Source organism: Symphalangus syndactylus, chromosome 3, assembly GCF_028878055.3.
Source record: "Symphalangus syndactylus isolate Jambi chromosome 3, NHGRI_mSymSyn1-v2.1_pri, whole genome shotgun sequence".
Taxonomy (NCBI): domain Eukaryota; kingdom Metazoa; phylum Chordata; class Mammalia; order Primates; family Hylobatidae; genus Symphalangus; species Symphalangus syndactylus.
Window position 1 is genome coordinate 119,342,004 of NC_072425.2, and position 21,690 is coordinate 119,363,693.

The following is a 21,690-nucleotide window of genomic DNA, read 5'->3' on the forward strand; positions in this document are numbered from 1 at the left end:
ACTCAAAGATGTCAGGTTTCCACGAGAATGGCACTGCAACTCAGAAACCTGCCCTGTGAGATCAAAGGCTATAAAGGAGGGATTTTTTTAGGTAGCCAACTCCACCCTACTTATTAAAAAAAAAAAAAACTCACCAAACCAAACAAAAAGGATTTCAATACAGAAAATTAATAAAGCAATTTCAATCTTTAAAATGGTAAAAATAAACTGCAAAGGAGAACTGCATGATTTTTTTTTCACATACCCCTACATTTCCTTTCACCTCTTACTTTCTTGATCAGAACAAAAAGTAAAAATAAATAGATTTCACAAAGTTTCGATCTTTTTTTTAAATGCTGGACTTCTGCAGCTATAGCAGAAGATTGAAAAACCTAACCTTTTTTACGTGTAAAGTGTATGGCGGATGGAGGGTGCAGAACAGGGCATATTGACCTTTTCCAGGCAGGCTGAGCAATGATCGTCCTCTCTATATGGGTTGTTATCAAGATTTCCTCTGACCCACGAGCAGTGAAGCAAATGTCTTTCAGTAAATGCCAAGCAGATATGCCACGGTTAAGAGTCATGCTTTTGGGTCATGGAAATCCCCGAGTGGGTTTGCCAGGCCACTGATTAAGAGGAAGTGTGTGTGGTTATTACCGCTGGAGTTCCCCTAAGTCCTAAAAGGAAAGCACCAGTGCACATGCAAACCACTGGGAGGAGTGCGGAACGCCTGGTACGGATAGGGGTGGGGATTTGGGTGACGCATTTAAAAGACAGCGTGAGACTCGCGCCCTCTGGCACGGAACAGGCCGGGCGACAGGTGTCGCTTGAAAAGACTGTGCTTGTCCTTGCTGGTGCATGCGTCGTCGGCCTCTGTGCAGCAGGTGGGCAAGGAAGGCTGGTGTGCGTGTGTGTGTGTGTGTGTGTGTGTGTGCGCGCGCGCGCGCCACTCCCCTGGGGTAAGAGGTGTGCCAGCGGCTGGCCGAGGGGAGCTTAGGGCTAGAGCCCGGGGCGCTGCAGAGGTTAAGAGTCAGTGGGTGGGGCGCAGTTATCAAACACCAGGGACCAAAGGCAGGCTCTAGATAGGTTCCAGGTGCTCAATTTCTATTTTACGTTTGGAGTGAGCCAGTGGAATTGTGAAGCTGTGGCATTTTGATTCGGTTGCCAAGAGTTTTCACTGGGCCTTTGCAGGTGCCAAATAAATTTCAGGACAGAGCCTAACGCAGAGCTCTGGCACAGGAAGGAAGTAAAATGTTTAATGAGCAAATGGAGGCATGTTTCCAAGCGGTGGTAGGAAGACTGCAGTTTTTGGTTGTCTTCCTGGTGATCAGCATGGAAACCTAGTGGTGCTCCTACTCTGATCAATACATTGTCGAAGGCATGTACCTGATGCTAACGTAACAATAATATTAAATATTGACTTTATTTACTATTATTTATTGCTAACATTAAGTACTGCTGCCTGCTATATGCTAGGTTTCTCTCTGAAGACTTTACATGTATTTTTCATGTTTAATTATCATAATCTTAAGAAGCAGGTACCATAATTATCTCCATTTGACAATGAGGAAACTGAGGCTCTTGGAGATTTACTTGTGCAAGGTCATGCTTCTGGTTACCAGACTGTTTGGTATTGGGCACCCCAGATGTCTGACTCCAAAGCCTGATACTAATCAATCACTGAGCTGACTCTGTGGTCATTAATGTAAAATCGATAGAAGTACTGTGGTCACTCGGGGCTCAGTCACGTTTGCTAACATTTACTTCTTCAACGGGAAGTCTTCGTGTCTACCCTATATGCCAAGCTCTGCAGATGCTATGAGTGGGAGGGCAGGTACAGAGACGATACATATTAATAGTTGCCATTCTAAAAGAGCTTACTGTCTAGGCGGAGGCAGAAAGAAAAAGTACACTTGCTCTCCAGCGTCAGAGAAATGGATGTGCTGCATGCCCAAAGGGTAGGGATGCCCAACAGCCCTGGGACTGGGGAGGTTGCCTTCTTGGTAGGTTAAACGAAAGAGTCAGAAGAGGAGAGGCTGGGGACTGAGCCAATCTGAGAAGGAACCACTAGAAATGAAAGACAAATCCCAACAGCTTGGTATCAGAGAAGCCCAGGGAATGGGACATTTCTAAGAGGAAGTGTGTCCCAGTGTCAGATGCAAACATTTCCATTGGTTTTAGCAAAAAGCCATTGGTGTTATTGGTACCGAAAGCAGTTTTAAGTGATGCTGACTTAATGAGTAAATGGGAGAGGGAAAATGGAGACATTAACCATACACACATCTCCAGTTTGCTTGGCTGTGAAGGGAAGTGGCGATACAGAGTAGTTGCTAGAGTGGAAAGTGGGGTTGAAAGAGGATTTTTTTTTTTTTTTTTTGAGACGGAGTCTCACTCTGTCACCCAGGCTGGAGTGCAGTGGCGCAGTCTCGGCTTACTGCAACCTCCACCTCCTGGGTTCAAGCGATTCTCCTGCCTCAGCCTCCTGAGTAGCTGGGACTACAAGTGCCTGCCACCATGCCCGGCTAATTTTTTTTTTTTTTTAGTAGAGATGGGGTTTCACCATGTTAGCCAGGATGGTCTTGATCTCCTGACCTCGTGATCCACTCGCCTCAGCCTCCTGAAGTGCTGGGATTACAGGCATGAGCCACCACACCCGGCCGAAAGAGAATTATAAAAATTTCTTTCATTTGAAAGTTGAGATAGATTTAAGCACATTTATGTGAAAGGAAAAGGGCCACTCGAGAGTGAGAGGAATGAGAGTTGAAGCAGTGAGGGGATGGGATTAAGAACAAGATTTCTGAGGCAGTAGGAGAGTGTAGGATCCCATAAGGGGGCAAGTCTTTAACTGAGGCAGCAAGTAGGTTGTGAGCCAAAACGGCTTGGATATGAGTGCAGTGGAGAAATCTGAGGAAGGTGTTGAAGGTTTAGAAGGGTGATGGGCTAGGGAGCTGAACGGGTCTAAAAGGAATTGCTAAGGGATGGCGAAGGAGTCTTAAGTGATGCTGGTCCCAGTCTGCAGGGTTGCATCTAGGTGTTGGAAATGATTAGGACAGAGGTTGAAGTGATCTAGGGTTGACATCTTGGCATATTTTTGTATATTTATTGTATAGTTGTTGCCTAAATTTCCACATATATATCCCTTGCTGGAGTGCAGTGGCGTGATCTTGGCTCACTGCAACCTCTACCTCCCAGGTTCATGTGATTCTCCTGCTTCAGTCTCCTGAGTAGCTGGAACTACAGGTGCGTGCCACCATGCCTGATGCTTTTTTTGTGTGTTTTTAGTAGAGACAGGGTTTCACCATGTTGGCCAGCCTGATCTCGAACTCCTGATCTCAAGTCATCTGCTTTCTTTGGCCTCCCAAAGTGCTGGGATTACAGGCGTGAGCCACCACGCATGACCTAAAGCTTCTTTAGGATAAGATTTGTGTAAGGGGTTTGCAAACTGAAATGGAGGTGATATAAATGCGAAAAAATCTGAGTGTCTCTCTCTCTCTTTTTTTTTTTTTTTTTTTGAGACAGGGTCTTGCTCTGTCACCCAGTTTGGAGTGCAGTGATGCAGTCTCACACTGCAAGCTCTGCCTCATGGGCTCAAGTGAACCTCCTGCCTCAGCCTCCCAAGTAGCTGGGACCACAGGCATGTGCCAACATGTCTGGCTAATTTTTGAGTTTTTTTGTAGAGATGGTGTTTTGCCAAGTCACCCAGTTTGAGGCTGGTCTCAAACACCTAGGCTCAAGTAATCCATCTACCTCGGCCTCCCAAAGTGCTGGGATTACAGGAGTGAGCGGTGGCATGAGGCCTTGTGGGGTGTCTCTTTTAAATGAAAGCATACTCTGTTTACATATTTGATATGAAGGAATATCCTTCCTTTCCACAAAGACAAAAGTTCTCCTATTTTTCTCGAAACATGTCCTTTTCCTCTACTTTTCATTTTTGTTACTGTTGATAGACACATGTGTTACACTGATTTCACTTTCCTCATAATTCTGCTGTAAGAAAAACAGTAGTGCCAGTTCAATGACAAATAGCAACAGTCTGTTATTGCTAGACTGTTATTGTTAGCGGAGACTACCAGAACAGTCAGTCCCAGTGTCAGGGAATCAAAGAGAACACGTTCCCTCTCTAAAGGGCACAGCTGCTACTCAGCTCTAGCTGATTGCTGCCCTGCAGGACTATAGGCCCAGTGTTGCTAGATCTTTTGATTTTTCAAGAGAAGCTTGGAATCTAGAATGTGATGGGAAGTCTCTTACATTTCAACATGTTGGCAATTAATGGTAAGATTTTAAAATACTGTGGTCCAAGAAAAAAATGGATTTGGAAACCGGATTAAATTCAGATGAGGCATGCAGATTAATCCACAGCATGGTGCAATGTGAATTTTCTGGTTTCTTTAATTGCAGTGTAATTAAGTAAGATGTTAGCTTTGGGGAAGCTAAGTGCAGAGTATGCAGAAACTATTATTTTTGTAAGTTTTCTCTAAGTATAAATAAATTTCAAAATAAAAATAAGAAATTAGTAAAGTACTATAATGCAATTCTATGTAAGCCAAACATAATATGTCTTCCAGTTTGAAACCTCTGGGTTTTATTTTATTTTATTTTTGAGACGGAGTCTTGCTGTGTCACCCAGGTTGCAGTGCGGTGGCGCTATTTCGGCCCACTGCAACCTCCACCTCCCAGGCTCAAACGATTCTCCTGCCTCAGCCTCCTGAGTAGCTGGGATTACAGGCGCGCATCACCACACCCAGCTAATTTTTGTATTTTTAGTAGAGATGGGGTTTCACCATGTTGGCCAGGCTGGTTTCGAACTCCTGACCTCAAGTGATCCACTTGCCTTGGCCTCCCAAAGTGCTGGGATTACAGGCGTGAGCCACTGCATCAGGCAGAGACCTCTGTTTTTTATCTCTTTTTGGCCTCTACAGTGCCCAGTAAAGCACCTGATACATGGTAAACAATCAGTAATTACTAGTGCTCTATTTTGGAGAAAATGTTTTTTTAAAAAGTCATTGTGTTCCATCCATGAATTGTTTGACTTTTAAAACTGTCTTTTTGTTTGTTTGTTTTTGAACAGGTTTACAAAGGAGAAAAACGACTTCTTCTAGACGTTTTTTTTCAGTTTCTTCTGTAAATCAAAACATCCCAAAATGGAGACCTAAAATCCTTAAAGGGACTTAGTCTAATCTCGGGAGGTAGTTTTGTGCATGGGTAAACAAATTAAGTATTAACTGGTGTTTTACTATCCAAAGAATGTTAATTTTATAAACATGATCAAGTTATATAAGGTATAACTCTAATGAGTTAGATTCTGAATTTGATTTGTGGAAGTAAAGGAGAAGTGATTCTAGCTGGGGCATATTGTTAAAGCATTTTTTTCAGAGTTGGCCAGGCAATCTCCTACTGGCGTATTCTCCCATTATATAGAATAGAAACAGTACCTGTGTTTGGGAAAGATTTTAAAATGAGTTATTTCGAACAAAGAGCTAATAATCAATCCACTGCAAATTAAAGAAACATGCAGATGAAAGCTTTGACACATTAAAATACTTCTACAGTGACAAAGAAAAATCAAGAACAAAGCTTTTTGATAGGTGCAACAAATTTAGAGGAAGTAAAAAGATAAATGTGATGATTGGTCAAGAAATTATCCAGTTTTTTACAAGGCCATTGATATTTTAAAAGTCCAAAAGTTTGTTTAAATGGGCTGTTATCTCTGAGAATAATGAGGATAAGAATGATGGTTGAAGGTTACATTTTAGGAAATGAAGAAACTTAGAAAATTAATATAAAGATAGTGATGAATACAAAGAAGATTTTTTTAACAATGTGTAAAATTTTTGGCCAGGGAAAGGAATATTGACGTTAGATACAATTACTTACTTTTGAGGGAAATAATTATTGGTAATGAGATGTGACGTTTCTCCTGCCACCTGGAAACAAAGCATTGAAGTCTGCAGTCGAAAAGCCCAACATCTGTGAGATCCAGGAAACCATGGTTGCAAATCACTGGTTAAAAAAAAAAAAAAAGCCACAATGACTTGCTTATTGGTCATTGCTAGTATTATTGACTCAGAACTTCTTTACTAATGGCTAGTAAGTCATAATTGAGACATTCTGAATTTGGACAAGGTGTCCGCTGTTGAAATGGTAAATTTATTATATATTTTTGTCACGATAAATTCTGGTTCAAAGTATGCTATCCCTGAAATGATTTCTGACCAAAACTACATTGATGTAATTTGATTATCCATCTTAACCTATAGATGGCATTTGGTAACTTTTGACTGTTTTAAAAAATAAATCCACTATCAGAGTAGATTTGATGTTGGCTTCAGAAACATTTAGAAAAACAAAAGTTCAAAAATGTTTTCAGTAGGCGATAAGTTGAATAATTCTACAATGTTAGTTCTTTGAGGGGGACAAAAAATTTAAAATCTTTGAAAGGTCTTAGTTTACAGCCATATCTAAATTATCTTAAGAACATTTTTAACCAAGGGAATGAAATATATATCATGATTCTGTTTTTCCAGAAGTAAACTGAATATAGCAATGAAGTTCAGTTTTGTTATTGGTAGTTTGGGCAGAGTCTCTGTTTGCAGCACCTGTTGTCTACCGTAATTACAGAGGACATTTCCATGTTCTAGCCAAGTATACTATTAGAATAAAAAAAGTCAACATTGAGTTGCTTCAACAGCATGAAGCTGAGTCCAAAGGACCAAATGAACAAACATGTTAATCTTTGATGATTTATTTTAAATAGAATATTTAATTGTGTAAGATCTAATAGTATCATTATGCTTAAGCAATCATATTCCTGATGATCTATGGGAAATAACTATTATTTAATTAATATCGAAACCAGGTTTTAAGATGTGTTAGCCAGTCCTGTTATTAGTAAAGCTCTTTATTTGGAGAAAACTTTTAGATTGTTTTGTTCTCCTTATTAGAAGGATTGTAGAAAGAAAAAAATGACTAATTGGAGAAAAATTGGGGATATATCATATTTCACTGAATTCAAAATGTCTTCAATTGTAAACCGTACCATTATTTTATATACCTCTAAGAAATAAAAGTGCTGCTAACTAAAATATGATATGCCATTAATTATAAAATACTTCTTGATAACAGAAGTTTTAAAATAGCCATCTTAGAATCAGTGAAATATGGTAATGTATTCTTTTCCACCTTTGAGATAGGTCTTGCGCTTTTTTTTTCCTGGCCACTAAATTTCACAATTTCCAAAAAGCAAAATAAACATATTCTGAATATTTTTGCTGTGAAACACTTGAGAGCAGAGCTTTCCACCATGAAAAGAAGCTTCATGAGTCACACATTACATCTTCAGGTTGATTGAATGCAACTGAAACATTCTAGTAGCCTAGAGAAGTTGACCTACCTGTGGAGATGCCTGCCATTAAATGGCATCCTGATGGCTTAATACACATTACTCTTCTGTGAAGGGTTTTAATTTTCAACACAGCTTACTCTGTAGCATCATGTTTACATTGTATGTATAAAGATTATACAAAGGTGCAATTGTGTATTTCTTCCTTAAAATGTATCAGTATAGGATTTAGAATCTCCATGTTGAAACTCTAAATGCATAGAAATAAAAATGATAAAAAATTTTTCATTTTGGCTTTTCAGCCTAGTATTAAAACTAATAAAAGCAAAGCCATGCACAAAACTACCTCCCCAGAGAAAGGCTAGTCCCTTTTCTTCCCCATTCATTTCATTATGAACATAGTAGAAAATAGCATATTCTTATCAAATTTGATGAAAAGCGCCAACACGTTTGAACTGAAATACGACTTGTCATGTGAACTGTACCGAATGTCTACGTATTCCACTTTTCCTGCTGGGGTTCCCGTCTCAGAAAGGAGTCTCGCTCGTGCTGGTTTCTATTACACTGGTGTGAATGACAAGGTCAAATGCTTCTGTTGTGGCCTGATGCTGGATAACTGGAAAAGAGGAGACAGTCCTATTGAAAAGCATAAAAAGTTGTATCCTAGCTGCAGATTCGTTCAGAGTCTAAATTCAGTTAACAACTTGGAAGCTACCTCTCAGCCTTTTCCTTCTTCAGTAACAAATTCCACACACTCAGTATTTCCGGGTACAGAAAACAGTGGATATTTCGGTGGCTCTTATTCAAGCTTTCCATCAAATCCCATAAACTCCAGAGCAAATCAAGATTTTTCTGCCTTGATGAGAAGTTCCTACAACTGTGCAATGAATAACGAAAATGCCAGATTACTTACTTTTCAGATGTGGCCATTGACTTTTCTGTCGCCAACAGATCTGGCAAAAGCAGGCTTTTACTACATAGGACCTGGAGACAGAGTGGCTTGCTTTGCCTGTGGTGGAAAATTGAGCAATTGGGAACCGAAGGATAATGCTATGTCAGAACACCTGAGACATTTTCCCAAATGCCCATTTATAGAAAATCAGCTTCAAGACACTTCAAGATACACAGTTTCTAATCTGAGCATGCAGACACATGCAGCCCGCTTTAAAACATTCTTTAACTGGCCCTCTAGTGTTCTAGTTAATCCTGAGCAGCTTGCAAGTGCGGGTTTTTATTATGTCGGTAAGAAACTGAATCTGCTAATTAAAAAAAAATATATTTTATTTTATACATTTTAGTGGGCAAATTCTGTGTATTCATAAGTTTTGGTCTACAATTAATTTTAGGTAACAGTGATGATGTCAAATGCTTTTGCTGTGATGGTGGACTCAGGTGTTGGGAATCTGGAGATGATCCATGGGTGGAACATGCCAAGTGGTTTCCAAGGTAATTGTTTTGAAATTCTCTTTGCAAATTCTTGTGATTATCATGAGATTGCTTATATGTGTTTACCTGAAATCAGTTGTTACTTTACTCTGTTCCAAATATGTATTTGTGAATAAGTTTAGGATGGATTACTCAGCAAAATACTTACTTCAAAAGTTTTGATGGACTTAATACAACGAAGAAATAGATTTGGGGATTTTTGTTTAATTTTTAAAGAAATATATATATTTAAATAATACATGCTCATTATAAAAACAAAGTCACACATTGTAGAAAAGCACAGAGAAGGAAAATTAAAATGTCCAGAAATCTTACCACCTAAGGATGAGCATGGTTACCATTTTAGTGAACATCCCTCCAGACATATAGAAATAAATGTATATAATACATATACATGTAGAAATAAATACATATACATATAGAAATAAATGTACACAATTTTACAGAAATTAAATATTATATTTAGTTCTGAAGTTTTTTCAGTCAATATATGTCTTGGATATATTTCCATTCATTCAGTATTCAATAATAATTGATTACCTATTGCCAGGCATTGTTCTGGGTGCATAAAATCAGTTGAACAAAACAAAGACCCCTGGTCTCCTAAGTTTGTATTACAGCAGGAGAGAACAGACAACTAATAAAAACTTGAATAAGGCCGGGCGCGGTGGCTCACGCTTGTAATCCCAGCACTTTGGGAGGCCGAGGCGGGCGAATCAGGAGGTCAGGAGATCGAGACCACGGTGAAACCCCGTCTCTACTAAAAAATATAAAAAATTAGCCGGGCGTGGTGGCGGGTGCCTGTAGTCCCAGCTACTCAGAGAGGCTGAGGCAGGAGAATGGCGTGAACCCGGGAGGCGGAACTTGCAGTGAGCCGAGATTGCGCCACTGAACTCCAGCCTGGGTGACAGAGCGAGACTCTGTCTCAAAAAAAAAAAAAAAAAAAAACTTGAATAAGTTCTATAGCATGAGAAGCCGGGCGCGGTGGCTCACGCTTGTAATCCCAGCACTTTGGGAGGCTGAGGCGGGCGGATCACGAGGTCAGGAGATCAAGACCACGGTGAAACCCCATCTCTACTAAAAATACAAAAAATTAGCCGGGCGTGGTGGCGGGCGCCTGTAGTCCCAGCTACTCAGAGAGGCTGAGGCAGGAGAATGGCGTGAACCCGGGAGGCGGAGCTTGCAGTGAGCCGAGATAGCGCCACTGCACTCCAGCCTGGGCGACAGAGCAAGACTCCATCTCAAAAAAAAAAAAAGTTCTATAGCATGTTGGAAAATAAGTACAATCAATAAAAAGAACGAAGAGGAGTTTAGAAATGCCAGGCAGGTTACAATATTAAATTGGGTGGTCAGGGTAAGTATAGACTCATCTCATCTGTTTTAATTGCCATGCAGCATTTTAATGTGATGTGTTACCCTTTTGATTGTTTAACGGCCACCTAGTGTTCTAGTTAATCCTGATCAGCTTGCCAGTGTGGGTTTTTATCTTGTGGGTAAGAAACTTAATGTACTAACTAAAATATCAGCTTCAAAAAGACATTTTTTTACATTTTCCTTTTTCATCGAAATCATGTGGCCTACAATTACATTTTTTCATGGTCAAAACTTTTGCTATTATTCAACCCATTTCCCATTTGCCCTGAGAATACTGCACTGGCAACAAGCTGCACTGTTTTTTTTCTAAATGGGAAATGGGTTAATATTGATTAATAAATGTGGCATCTTAACTTATTTTGATTGCTTTTTTTTCTTTTTTTCTTTTTGAGATGGAGCCTGGCTCTGTTGCCCAGGTTGGAGTGCAGTGGTGTGATCTCAGCTCACTGCAACCTCCGCCTCTTGGGTTCAGGCAATTCTCATGCCTCAGCCTCGCTAGTAGCTGGGACTACAGGTGCACGCTAGCATGCCCAGCTAATTTTTGTATTTTTAGTAGAGATGGAGTTTCACCATGTTGTCCAGGCTGGTCTCAAACTCCTGACCTCAAGAGTTTGAGGTGCTACCATGCCCGGCCAACATCAGTGTGTTTTTAGGAATCTTAGAAGAGTTGAAGAGAGTAGCTAAGAGCTCTGAGGAGAGATGGCCTTACTTGACCTCAGTAGACTGAGAGGCTCTTGACCCTTGTTCACTTGAGCCTTCATAGAATTACTAGTAATCGCCTTCCTCTTGCTTATATCAACCTGCCTTTCACTGCAATATCTCTGACCATTCCCTATATGTTAAATGAATAGTAAATTGGTTATATGTATGTTTATACTCATTTGAAATATTTATACTTCACAATATATTAAGAGTAAATTGATTATATGTATGTTTATACTCACTTGAAATATCCAGTCTACAAATGGCTGAATTAGTCCTGCCCAAATTAAGATAAACCTTTAGTGCTTTTCAAAATTAGCTGAAGTGGTCGGGTGCAGTGGCTCATGCCTGTAATCCCAGCACTTTGGGAGGCTGAGGCAGGAGGATCACTTGAGGTCAGGAGTTCGAGACCAGTATGGCAACATGGTAAAGCCCCATCTCCACTAAAAATGCAAAAATTAGCCGGGCATAGTGGCAGGCACCTGCAAGCTCAGCTACTCAGGAGGCTGAGGCACCAGAACCACTTGAACCTAGGAGGCGGAGGTTACAGTGAACTGAGATCATCCCACTGCACTCCAGCCTGGGTGACAGAGCAAGACTCTGTCTAAAAAAAAAAAATTAGCAGAAGCATAATGTATCTTGGCAAATATAAAAATATTAATTTTGTAAAACATTCAACCTGTATGAAAAATGTTAACTGTCATGAGAAGCATCTTACAAAACAATTAAAAATTCACACAAAAAATTTGAATCCTATCATAGGATACTTATGGGTGAGTTTTAGAAAAAAAATTTTTTTTTGAAAGCAATGCAATAGAATCAGTTCCCAGTGGGCTAGGATATATTTATTCTTCTAACATTAAGTTTAGAATAAATGGTCTTAAATGATTCTGTGATTTGGTGCAAACAACCAGATTTGAAATGGAATAAACACCTAGAGATGAGAAATTTATGTTATTACATTTTCATTTCACCTGTATAAATAAACCCTCAAAAATTATTTTCTTTACATTTTAGGTGTGAGTACTTGATAAGAATTAAAGGACAGGAGTTCATCCGTCAAGTTCAAGCCAGTTACCCTCATCTACTTGAACAGGTAGGGAAAGTTCTTTTTTTAAATATTGGTTGCCATCAGAGAAATTGCTTTCTGATAATTACAGAGAGTGCTATTTTAGTGAAAAGACAAGAGTTGTTTTAGAAATACATTTTCTTTTTCTTATCAAACCTGACATGATTTTAGAAAGTATTATTCTTTGGAGAAAAATAGATCCATAAATGGTAGTCTCCTGATAATGACACTTGTGATGTCTTTCAATCAAGTTGCAATAAATCAAACTGTTTGAGAAAAAATGACTAGGATAGTAGTATTTAACAGTTTTACTATATAAATTTTCCTTCAAAAGATCTGAGAAAGAGAATTTTATTGCTTTTTCTAACCCTCTTGGGAAAGCAAATAATTTAAGTAATAGTTTGATGGTCAAACCCATCCTAGCCATGAGCAGTGAAACTGTTATAGGGTCCAACTTATCCCAAAGGATGACCCAGGGTAGGTAAGACCTGTGGATGAAAGGAAAATTGATTGTCACATGGATTATTGAAAAGGTATAGTCCTTTTCCTGCCTTAATGAAAATGGGTTTTATTTGTTATTATATACACACACTGAAACTCTATTATTTTATAGCCTAGGGAATAACTATCAAATATAAATGAAATATTGTTTTTGGTTAAAAAATTATTTTGCCAGTAAGCAAGTAGTTTGCAACAAATTGAATAAAATATGTCTGTTGGGTCATTTTCATTGCAATGGGTAAGATAAGATTTATATTTTAATTTTTATATATATATATATATATATTTTTTTTTTTTCTGCAGCTGCTATCCACATCAGACAGCCCAGGAGATGAAAATGCAGAGTCATCAAGTAAGTACAATGGATAATAATGAATGCATGTAAATAGAGTCATTTGAAAGTTGATAATAGTGATGTACCTTTATATTGATTTATAATTTACAATGAATGCATTTTCAAATATACTGTGTTGATATTTCCAAACTTCAATGCATATCAGAGTTGCCTAGAGAACTTTAAAAAATATGACAGATTTCCAGTTTCTACTTCAGACCTACTGAATTAAATCTGAGTATCTAAAGGTGGGGCTCAGGCATGTATAGTTTTAACAAACTGCATACATCCAGCCTAACCCTTGTTCTTGGGCCAGTGTGGGAACAGATGTACTAGGATATTAGATTGCTCACATATTCTTTCTGTGAAAGGGAAAGGATAGAACATGTTAGTCGCGTTTTTAAATAGGGACCCTGAGGCTCAGAAAGGTTAAATGACTTGTACATCACCTTACACCTAAAATGCAATAGAGCTAATATTTGTACAAGCTCCTCTACTCCATTATCTCACGTTCAATTCAATTCAGTATATATTTATTGTATATTGTATATCGCCTGTTCTGAGGAAAGCACAGAGAACCGGATAGAACCAACCCAAATGTCCATCAATGATAGACTAGATTAAGAAAATGTGGCACATATACACCATGGAATACTATGCAGCCATAGAAAAGGATGAGTTCCTGTCCTTTATAGGGACATGGATGAAGCTGAAAACCATCATTCTGAGCAAACTATCGCAAGGACAGAAAACCAAGCACCGCATGTTCTCACTCATAGGTGGAAATTGAACAATGAGAACACTTGGACACAGGAAGGGGAACATCACACACCAGGGCCTGTTGTGGGGTGGGGAGAGTGGGGAGGGATAGCATTAGGAGATACACCTAATGTAAATGATGAGTTAATGTGTGCAGCACACCAACATGGCACATGTATACATACGTAACAAACCTGCACATTGTAAAATAATAAAAAAGAAAAAAAAAGAATAGAGAACAGGATAAACATAACTCCTGGTCTCATGTATCTATGGGAAACAGACAAATACACAGACAGGAGAAAGGGATATGGCAGCAAAAGTAAAGTGTAATATGAGAGTGCATATAGGACAATTAACCCAGACTTGGAGGGTCAGAAAAGGCTTTCCCAAGGAAGTATTTGTCTTAGCAGGAAATCCAAGGGAAGAGGAGGAGTTAACCGAGTGACAAATGGAAGAAAAGAGGATTCCAGGCAGAGGGAACAGCATGTGAAAGACCGAAGTGACAAAGGAGAATAGGCACCTTTGAAGAACTGAACAAATTTCTATATGGCCAGAAGTAGGAGTTGCTAAGAGATAAATGAGGGAAGCAGGCCAGCTGTATGAGTGGTCAGCAATAGAGCCATCAGTTTGTGACTTCTGGGCTAGAGTGCAGAATGTGAATGATTCAGTGGCAAGAGATGAGGCTGAAGAGGTGAACAGGGTTCAGATTGTATGAGACTTTGTAAGACACTTATATTTTGGATTTTATCCTAAGAGCAATGGAATTGTTGATGGAATTTAAGAAGTGTGACACATCATATTTGTGTTTTTAAAAAGTCACTCTGATTGCACTGTTGAGAATGAACTCCAAGGAAGCAATATTGTATAACAATAGCCTCTCTGAAAAATATGTGAATTATTCTTGATTGAAAGCTCATTTGTTCATTCAACATAGGGAAAAATAATCTCAATTCTACTGGGAGGTAATCCCTGCCATTCTGTTTCCTTCTCCTGCTCACATATGTATATCCAGTTATGACAGGTAATGTGTATTTTGCATCTAAGTACAATATTCCAAGTTGTTATTTTGATGACTGAATGTGTATATCATTTTAAGTTTAACAATGTTCATATAAAATAATGCCTATACATTTTGTTGGTTTTACATTTTTAATATTATAAAAACTTTCAATTTTTTATTTCATTTCAAATTTCGATTTTTAAGAAATATACAGGCTATCCTGATATGTGTTAAATTCTTTGTTCCATATAGTTATTCGTTTTGAACCTGGAGAAGACCATTCAGAAGATGCAATCATGATGAATACTCCTGTGGTTAATGCTGCCGTAGAAATGGGCTTTAGTAGAAGCCTGGTAAAACAGACAGTTCAGAGAAAAATCCTAGCAACCGGAGAGAATTATAGACTCGTCAATGATCTTGTGTTAGATTTACTCAATGCAGAAGATGAAATAAGGGAAGAGGAGAGAGAAAGAGCAACTGAGGAAAAAGAATCAAGTATGTAGATTTATTAATACAGTCCATTTTCATAAGCATTTGATATCAGTCTATACGTTATGGAAAATATACTCATCTAGTATATCTGAAAATATACTCAATCCAGTCGGATTTTTTTCATGTTTAGTATTCTGAATTCAAATACTGAAAAATTTATTCATATTCAAATATATTTGAGTTGCTCACAAGTCAAAAATATATGATGTACAAAAGTATTTTTCCTGTTTTTCCTTAACTCATATTTTTTTCTGTGGATAGCTGACGTTGTGTCCAATTATGCATTCATGGCATGTTTTTTTTTCTTAACGCTTTAAAAATGGAATCCTTGTTGCATCATGGCACATTTTTAATCCCAGGCTAGTTGCTCACTCCCCTTTGGAGTAAATCAGGGTGGGATCAGCGACAATTATTAATTTTTTTTTTTTTTGAGACAGAGTCTTACTCTGTCACCCACGCTGGAGGGCAGTGGCATGATCTCAACTCACTGCAACTTCTGCCTCCTGGGTTCAAGCAATTCTCGTGCCTCCTTCCCTTAGCTGGGACTACAGGCACCTGCCACCATGCCAGGCTGATTTTTGTATTTTTAGTAGAGAAGAGATTTCTCCATGTTGGCCACACTGGTCTCGAACTCCTGACCTCAAGTGATCAGCCCGCCTCGGCCTCCCGAAGTGCTGGGATTACAGGCATGAGCCACCGTGCCCGGCTGGACAGTTATTAATTTTAACAGTAGCATAAAAGCATGTCTTAGCCTGTGACTATACATTAATCCACAAATTACTATTAAGTCCCCTACCTGTCCACACAAGAACTGAGTCTTTCAGAGCATCTGTCGATTATTTAGGCAAGTCCTAGGATACTGTTTCACAATTTCTTAGGATAAGTTGCTCATGTCCTTCCATACTAACCTTATCCACTACTATGCTCTCTATTGCCCTTCACAAAAACTCTTCTGGGCACATCCATTCTCATCTGGCTGTTTTGACTGCTATCATCATTCTGTCCTAGACAAAAAGAAATGCTGATCTCTCCTTTCCCAAGCATGGACCAGACCTATAAGTCCCTTCAACACAGCTGAAAACAGACTGCAACTTTTAACAATCTCTTACTGGAGACTTAAGGAAAACAGAAGGGAATTATATCACAAATGTCGATTTACAGCTGCAACTAGATGTGGCCTCTCTTAGTGCCCCCAGGCTCATCCTCATAAATCTCTCTGCCTAGCTTCTGGTTCATCTCTGTGTAGCTTTGGCAAGTTTACACAAGTCACTAGGAATGTCCCAGTAATGTTTTCCTTTATCAAAACTCAGGCCCCAAAATATTCATAAAGCTCAGAAGGAGAACAAAGATTTCTCCTTATCCTTGTCCAAGGCCATCTGGGATCTATTTCTTCACAGGATGATTGACAGTCAGATTGTCCACTTCATTTAGGGAAAAATCCAACCCTGCCCATGAGGATGGATTTGTTTTCTGACCCAACCCAGACAAACCTATCAGACCATAGTGATATAGCATCATACATTCACCAAAGTGTGAATTACTCAGTCTATAAACCACTAGTGTAGCAGCAATACAGTCACAGTTAACCTTTGCCCAGCTTCAAGTTCTCTTTTCTCTGCTCATCAAGTTCTCTTTTCTCTGTGAAGATTAGGCGAGTATGTCCTTCCTGTAGCCTTCTTAGTGGTAGCCATTTGTCATCAGCCAACAATTGCTCAAAGAAGAGAACACTTATCTCCACAACCGTTGAGAGGCTCCATAAAATCTAAAACTATCCACTTATAAAATATTTATATTTCTTTCAAAGACGATCAGAAAAGTCTCCAGAAATGACTTCAAGTCAACAATATATAATAATTTACGTTGTCAAAAAGAGCCCTTAGCGTTTCTGCCTCACCATTATATGTATCTCTGCTACATAGTATGGTGCCTGCATGTAGTCTGTGTTCTGAGTGAGTGAATGAAAACACATTTAGGTTAATGATTATGTTATAGTTTCCCAAGAACAGTAGGGATATAAATAAAGAGGCAATTTAAGATATTTTTTTTCCCAGAATAAAATAATAATATGGCTGAGTGTGGTGGCTCACACCTGTAATCACAGCACTTTGGGAGGCTGAAGCAGGCAGATTGCTTAAGCCCAGGAGTTCGAGACCAGTCTGGGCAACATAGCAAAACCCTGTCTATATAAAAAAATATAAAAATTAGCAGGGTGTGGTGGCATGTGTCTGTAGTCCCAGCTACTTAGGAGGCTGAGGTGGGAGGACCACTTGAGCCCAGGGAGGTTGAGGCTGCAATGAGCTATGGTCATATGCCACTGCACTCCAGCCTGGGTGACAGAGTGAGACTCTGTCTAAAAAAATAAATAAATAAATAAAAGCAAAAAGAAAAATAATAATATGCTTCAAAGGTATACTCAAGTCTTCTGAACTTACAAACCAGAATATAGTCTACAACTTTGAAATGAGACTTTTTCTCAGTTACTAGCAATTAAATTTTAGAAATCTTAAGAATTTCAGAGAATGCATTATATTAGGTTACGTATAATTACAAAAGTAAATCTTAGATTGAAAAACTAGTATACTTCAACACCAAGTTTGTATTTTTATTTTCTAATATATCCCTACTTTGCTAATATAGATAATTTAACAAAATATATTAAGTTTTATGTCTTCTACCCCTCTCACTATTACTTTTCATTCCTAGTCTTTAAATTATAGAACTACGGCTTGGTTGTTCATTTGTTCAACAGATATTTCTGGAGCATTAACTTTGTGCCAGACACTATTCTAGCTCCTGACCCTTTATCTCATTTATTCTCAGAGCTTCAATTATTTTCAAAATATGTCTTTAGCCTTGTCTTTTTGACTAAGCACCATCTTTATTTTCTGGTTGTTGTTTTTGATTTTTGATGTTTTCTTTTTTCCATTTTTTATTCTTTCTTAAATGGTTCTTTTTATGAGTCCTATCACTTGACAAAGTCAGTGTATCTAAAATCTAACAATCCTCTCTCCCAAAACAATTCTTCAGATAGCTCAGCCTCTATCATTAGTTATTTTTTAGAAACAGCTTTATGGATTATGGTAAGCTATATGAAAATTAATGAACTTAGATTCATAAGTTATATTTCAAAGAGATAAAAAAAATTGCAGTTTTAAAATATAAAATGTTTTACCAATGGATACAAAATCTAGGTCTTGAAGGAGAATTAGATGATATCTTGTAGGACAAGAAGGTAGTCGTTGAAAAATAGGGTTTATTATTCAAAATGCTGTTACTGCCTTTCCCTGCTTACTATAAAATATTTAGGTAATGGCAATATGTCTAATTTCTGGAAATAATTAAAATTTCAACTTAAAATGGAATTTTAAAGAAATTTTATGGCCAGACATAATGGCTCACACCTGTAATCCCAGCACTTTTGGAGACTGGGGTGGGCAGATCACTTGAGGCCAGGAGTTCAAGACCAGGCTGGCCAACATGGTGAAACCTCATCTCTACTAAAACTACAAAAAATTAGCTGGGTGTAGTGGCACATGCCTGTAATCCCAACCACTCAGGAGGCTCAGGCACAAAAATAGCTTGAACCTGGGAGGCAGAGGTTGCAGTGAGCTGAGATCGCACCACTGCACTCCAGCCTGGGTGACAGAGCAAGACTCCATTTTAAAAATGAATAAATAAATAATAAAAGAAATTTTATGGAAGAATGATACTTTAAGAAAAAATTGTTTTAATTCTCTTGATTTTGTCTTTCCCCAATTTGACTAGATTGAATTGAAACATCAATTTTAATGGGTTCTAAGTTTCATTTGGTTAAAGGCTTAGCAGTATTGCCAAATGATTGAAAGCACAGTATATGACACCAGACTACCTCAGTTTGATTTTTGCCAGTTGTGGTGTCCTTTGGCAACTTACTTGCCTCACTGTGGCTTCATTTTCTCATTTGTTAAATGAGGCTATTACGACCTACCTCAAAGAGCTGTTGTGAAGATGAAATGAATCAATGCATGTAAAGTTCTTAACAGAGTGCTCACTAAATGTTAGTCCTTACTATAAGTAGCATTATTATTATTATTATTATTATTATTATTATTATATTTTTTTGAGACAGGGTATTGCTATGTTGCCCAGTCTCGTCTCTGACTCCAGGGCTCAAGGGATCCTCCTGCCTCAGCCTCCTGAGTAGCTGGTGCTACAGGCATGTGCCACTGCACCCTGCATTATAATTATAACAACATTATTATTAAGCACAGGAGATGAGACACCCCTAAACCTAGCAATCAACATCAATGCCTTAATGATTACGAATTAAAGATAGTTTTTATTCTGTTATATATATAGGACTGGAAGGAAATTTGTGAGCAGAGTTTGAATATGTTTATGCTTGTTTTCTTTTTTATAAAGATGATTTATTACTAATCCGGAAGAATAGAAAGGCACTTTTTCAACATTTGACTTGTGTAATTCCAATCCTGGATAGTCTACTAACTGCCAGAATTATTAATGAACAAGAACATGATGTTATTAAACAGAAGACACAGACATCTTTACAAGCAAGAGAATTGATTGATACGATTTTAGTAAAAGGAAATATTGCAGCCACTGTATTCAGAAACTCTCTGCAAGAAGCTGACGCTGTGTTATATGAGCATTTATTTGGTGAGTGGTAGAAAATTATTTTTTTAAATTGTCTAAGTCAATTGAAAATACGCTCTTATTAATAACTTATGATTATTGAAAATAATTCAGGCTGAATGTGGTGACTCATGCCTGTAATCCTAACACCTTGGGAGGCTGAGGCAGGTGGATTGCTTGAGCCCAGGAGTTTGAAACCAGACTGGACAACATGGCAAGACCCCATCACTACAAAAATTTTTTTAAAAAATTATTTGTGATGGTATATGCCTGGTAATCCCAGCTACTCAAGAGGGTGAGGTGGGAGGATGGCTTAAGCCTGAGAGGTAGAGGCTGCCATGAGCTGTGATTGTGCCACTGCATTCCAGCCTGGGTGACAGACTCTGTCTCAAAAAAAAAAAAAACGAATCTAATTTATAGATATTAATTACACAAAAAGATTAAAGACTTCTGTTGCCTTGACATGAGTATTTGGCTAAAGTCTAAAGTGTTCATTTTTAAAATATATTCTGTAGCTAAATATTAACCTTACTTGTCATAGTAATGCTTTTTCTTTTTCTCCCTTAGTGCAACAGGACATAAAATATATTCCCACAGAAGATGTTTCAGGTAATAGTATTAATATTTTAAATCAATAGAAAACATTGTCTTTATTATCTTAGTTTTTCATTGAAGAAGCAAATTGCCTTTTATTAAAAATTCTTTTCTCTTTCTAGATCTACCAGTGGAAGAACAATTGCGGAGACTACAAGAAGAAAGAACATGTAAAGTGTGTATGGACAAAGAAGTGTCCATAGTGTTTATTCCTTGTGGTCATCTAGTAGTATGCAAAGATTGTGCTCCTTCTTTAAGAAAGTGTCCTATTTGTAGGAGCACAATCAAGGGTACAGTTCGTACATTTCTTTCGTGAAGAAGAACGAAAACATTGTCTAAACTTTAGAATTAATTTATTAAATGTATTATAACTTTAACTTTTATCTTGATTTGGTTTCCTTAAAATTTTTATTTATTTACAACTCAAAAAAACATTGTTTTGTGTAATATATTTATATGACTATATGTATCTAAACCATATGAACATATATTTTTTAGAAACTAAGAGAATGATAGGCTTTTGTTCTTATGAACAAAAAAGAGACAGCACTACAAACACAATATTCAATCAAAATTTCAGCATTATTGAAATTGTAACTGAAGTAAAACTTAAGATATTTGAGTTTACCTTTCAGAATTTTAAATATTTTGGCATTGTATTAATACCGGGAACATGAAGCCAGGTGTGGTTGTATGTGCCTGTAGTCCCAGGCTGAGGCAGGAGGATTACTTGAGCCCAGGAGTTTGAATCCATCCTGGGCAGCATACTGAGACCCTGCCTTTAAAAACAAACAGAACAAAAACAAAACACCAGGGACATATTTCTCTGTCTTTTTTGATCAGTGTCCTATACATCGAAGGTGTGCATATATGTTGAATGACATTTTAGGGACATGGTGTTTTTATAAAGAATTCTGTGAGAAAAAATTTAATAAAGCAACAAAAATTATTCTTATTCTTCATTGCTTTATTTCGATGACATTGGATACTTTAGTCACTCCCAGACTCTTTCCATACCTCCTTAAAGCCCCTCAAATATTGAACTACAGTTTATACTCCTTCCCATAAGATGCTTCTTCATTGACACTTGTAGAACACGGGGTCAACACATCATAAAATCTATAGGATTTTATGGAATGCCTGAGACAAGAATCAAACAGTCCCTTTAGTAAGTTTGTTTATTCATTTGTCTATTGATTCATTCAAGAAGTCTCATGCCAGACCCACCTATTGGAAGAAGGTCTGAGTTTTATTCTTATCTCTTTGGTATTAATTCTGAAACTTAGAAAGTACACTGGTTAGCAACGCTTGGGACCAACAGGTTGTTCTGGTAAATAAATCTGTTTCATATTGTCAGTGCAACAAAATGTCCCCCTCTGCATTATGTTATTGGTACTCAACACGTCCAAGTCATAACTCTCTCCTTTGTTTCTTATAGAGGTATTAGGTCTTTAAGAGCAGAAGTA

The 21,690-nt window shown here is 37.9% G+C and overlaps 1 protein-coding gene across 7 annotated transcripts; it reads left to right on the plus strand.

Moving 5' to 3' along the window:
* The first annotated feature begins 679 nt into the window (after positions 1-679).
* BIRC3 (baculoviral IAP repeat containing 3) lies at positions 680-21,179 on the plus strand. 7 transcript variants are annotated; one of them, XM_063636456.1, is made up of 10 exons: positions 680-863; positions 3,172-3,219; positions 5,048-8,560; positions 8,665-8,764; positions 11,858-11,936; positions 12,714-12,762; positions 14,759-15,001; positions 19,400-19,654; positions 20,198-20,239; positions 20,347-21,179. In XM_063636456.1, exons 3-10 carry the CDS (start codon positions 7,711-7,713, stop codon positions 20,538-20,540), a joined length of 1,812 nt encoding a protein of 603 aa, XP_063492526.1. In that variant the 5' UTR covers positions 680-863; positions 3,172-3,219; positions 5,048-7,710; the 3' UTR covers positions 20,541-21,179. The 7 variants fall into 7 exon arrangements, with proteins under 7 accessions (XP_063492526.1, XP_055128864.1, XP_063492527.1 ...); XM_063636457.1 differs by having other exon boundaries at positions 749-863; positions 3,090-3,219; XM_055272892.2 differs by having other exon boundaries at positions 763-863; positions 3,134-3,219.
* The last annotated feature ends 511 nt before the right edge of the window (positions 21,180-21,690 follow it).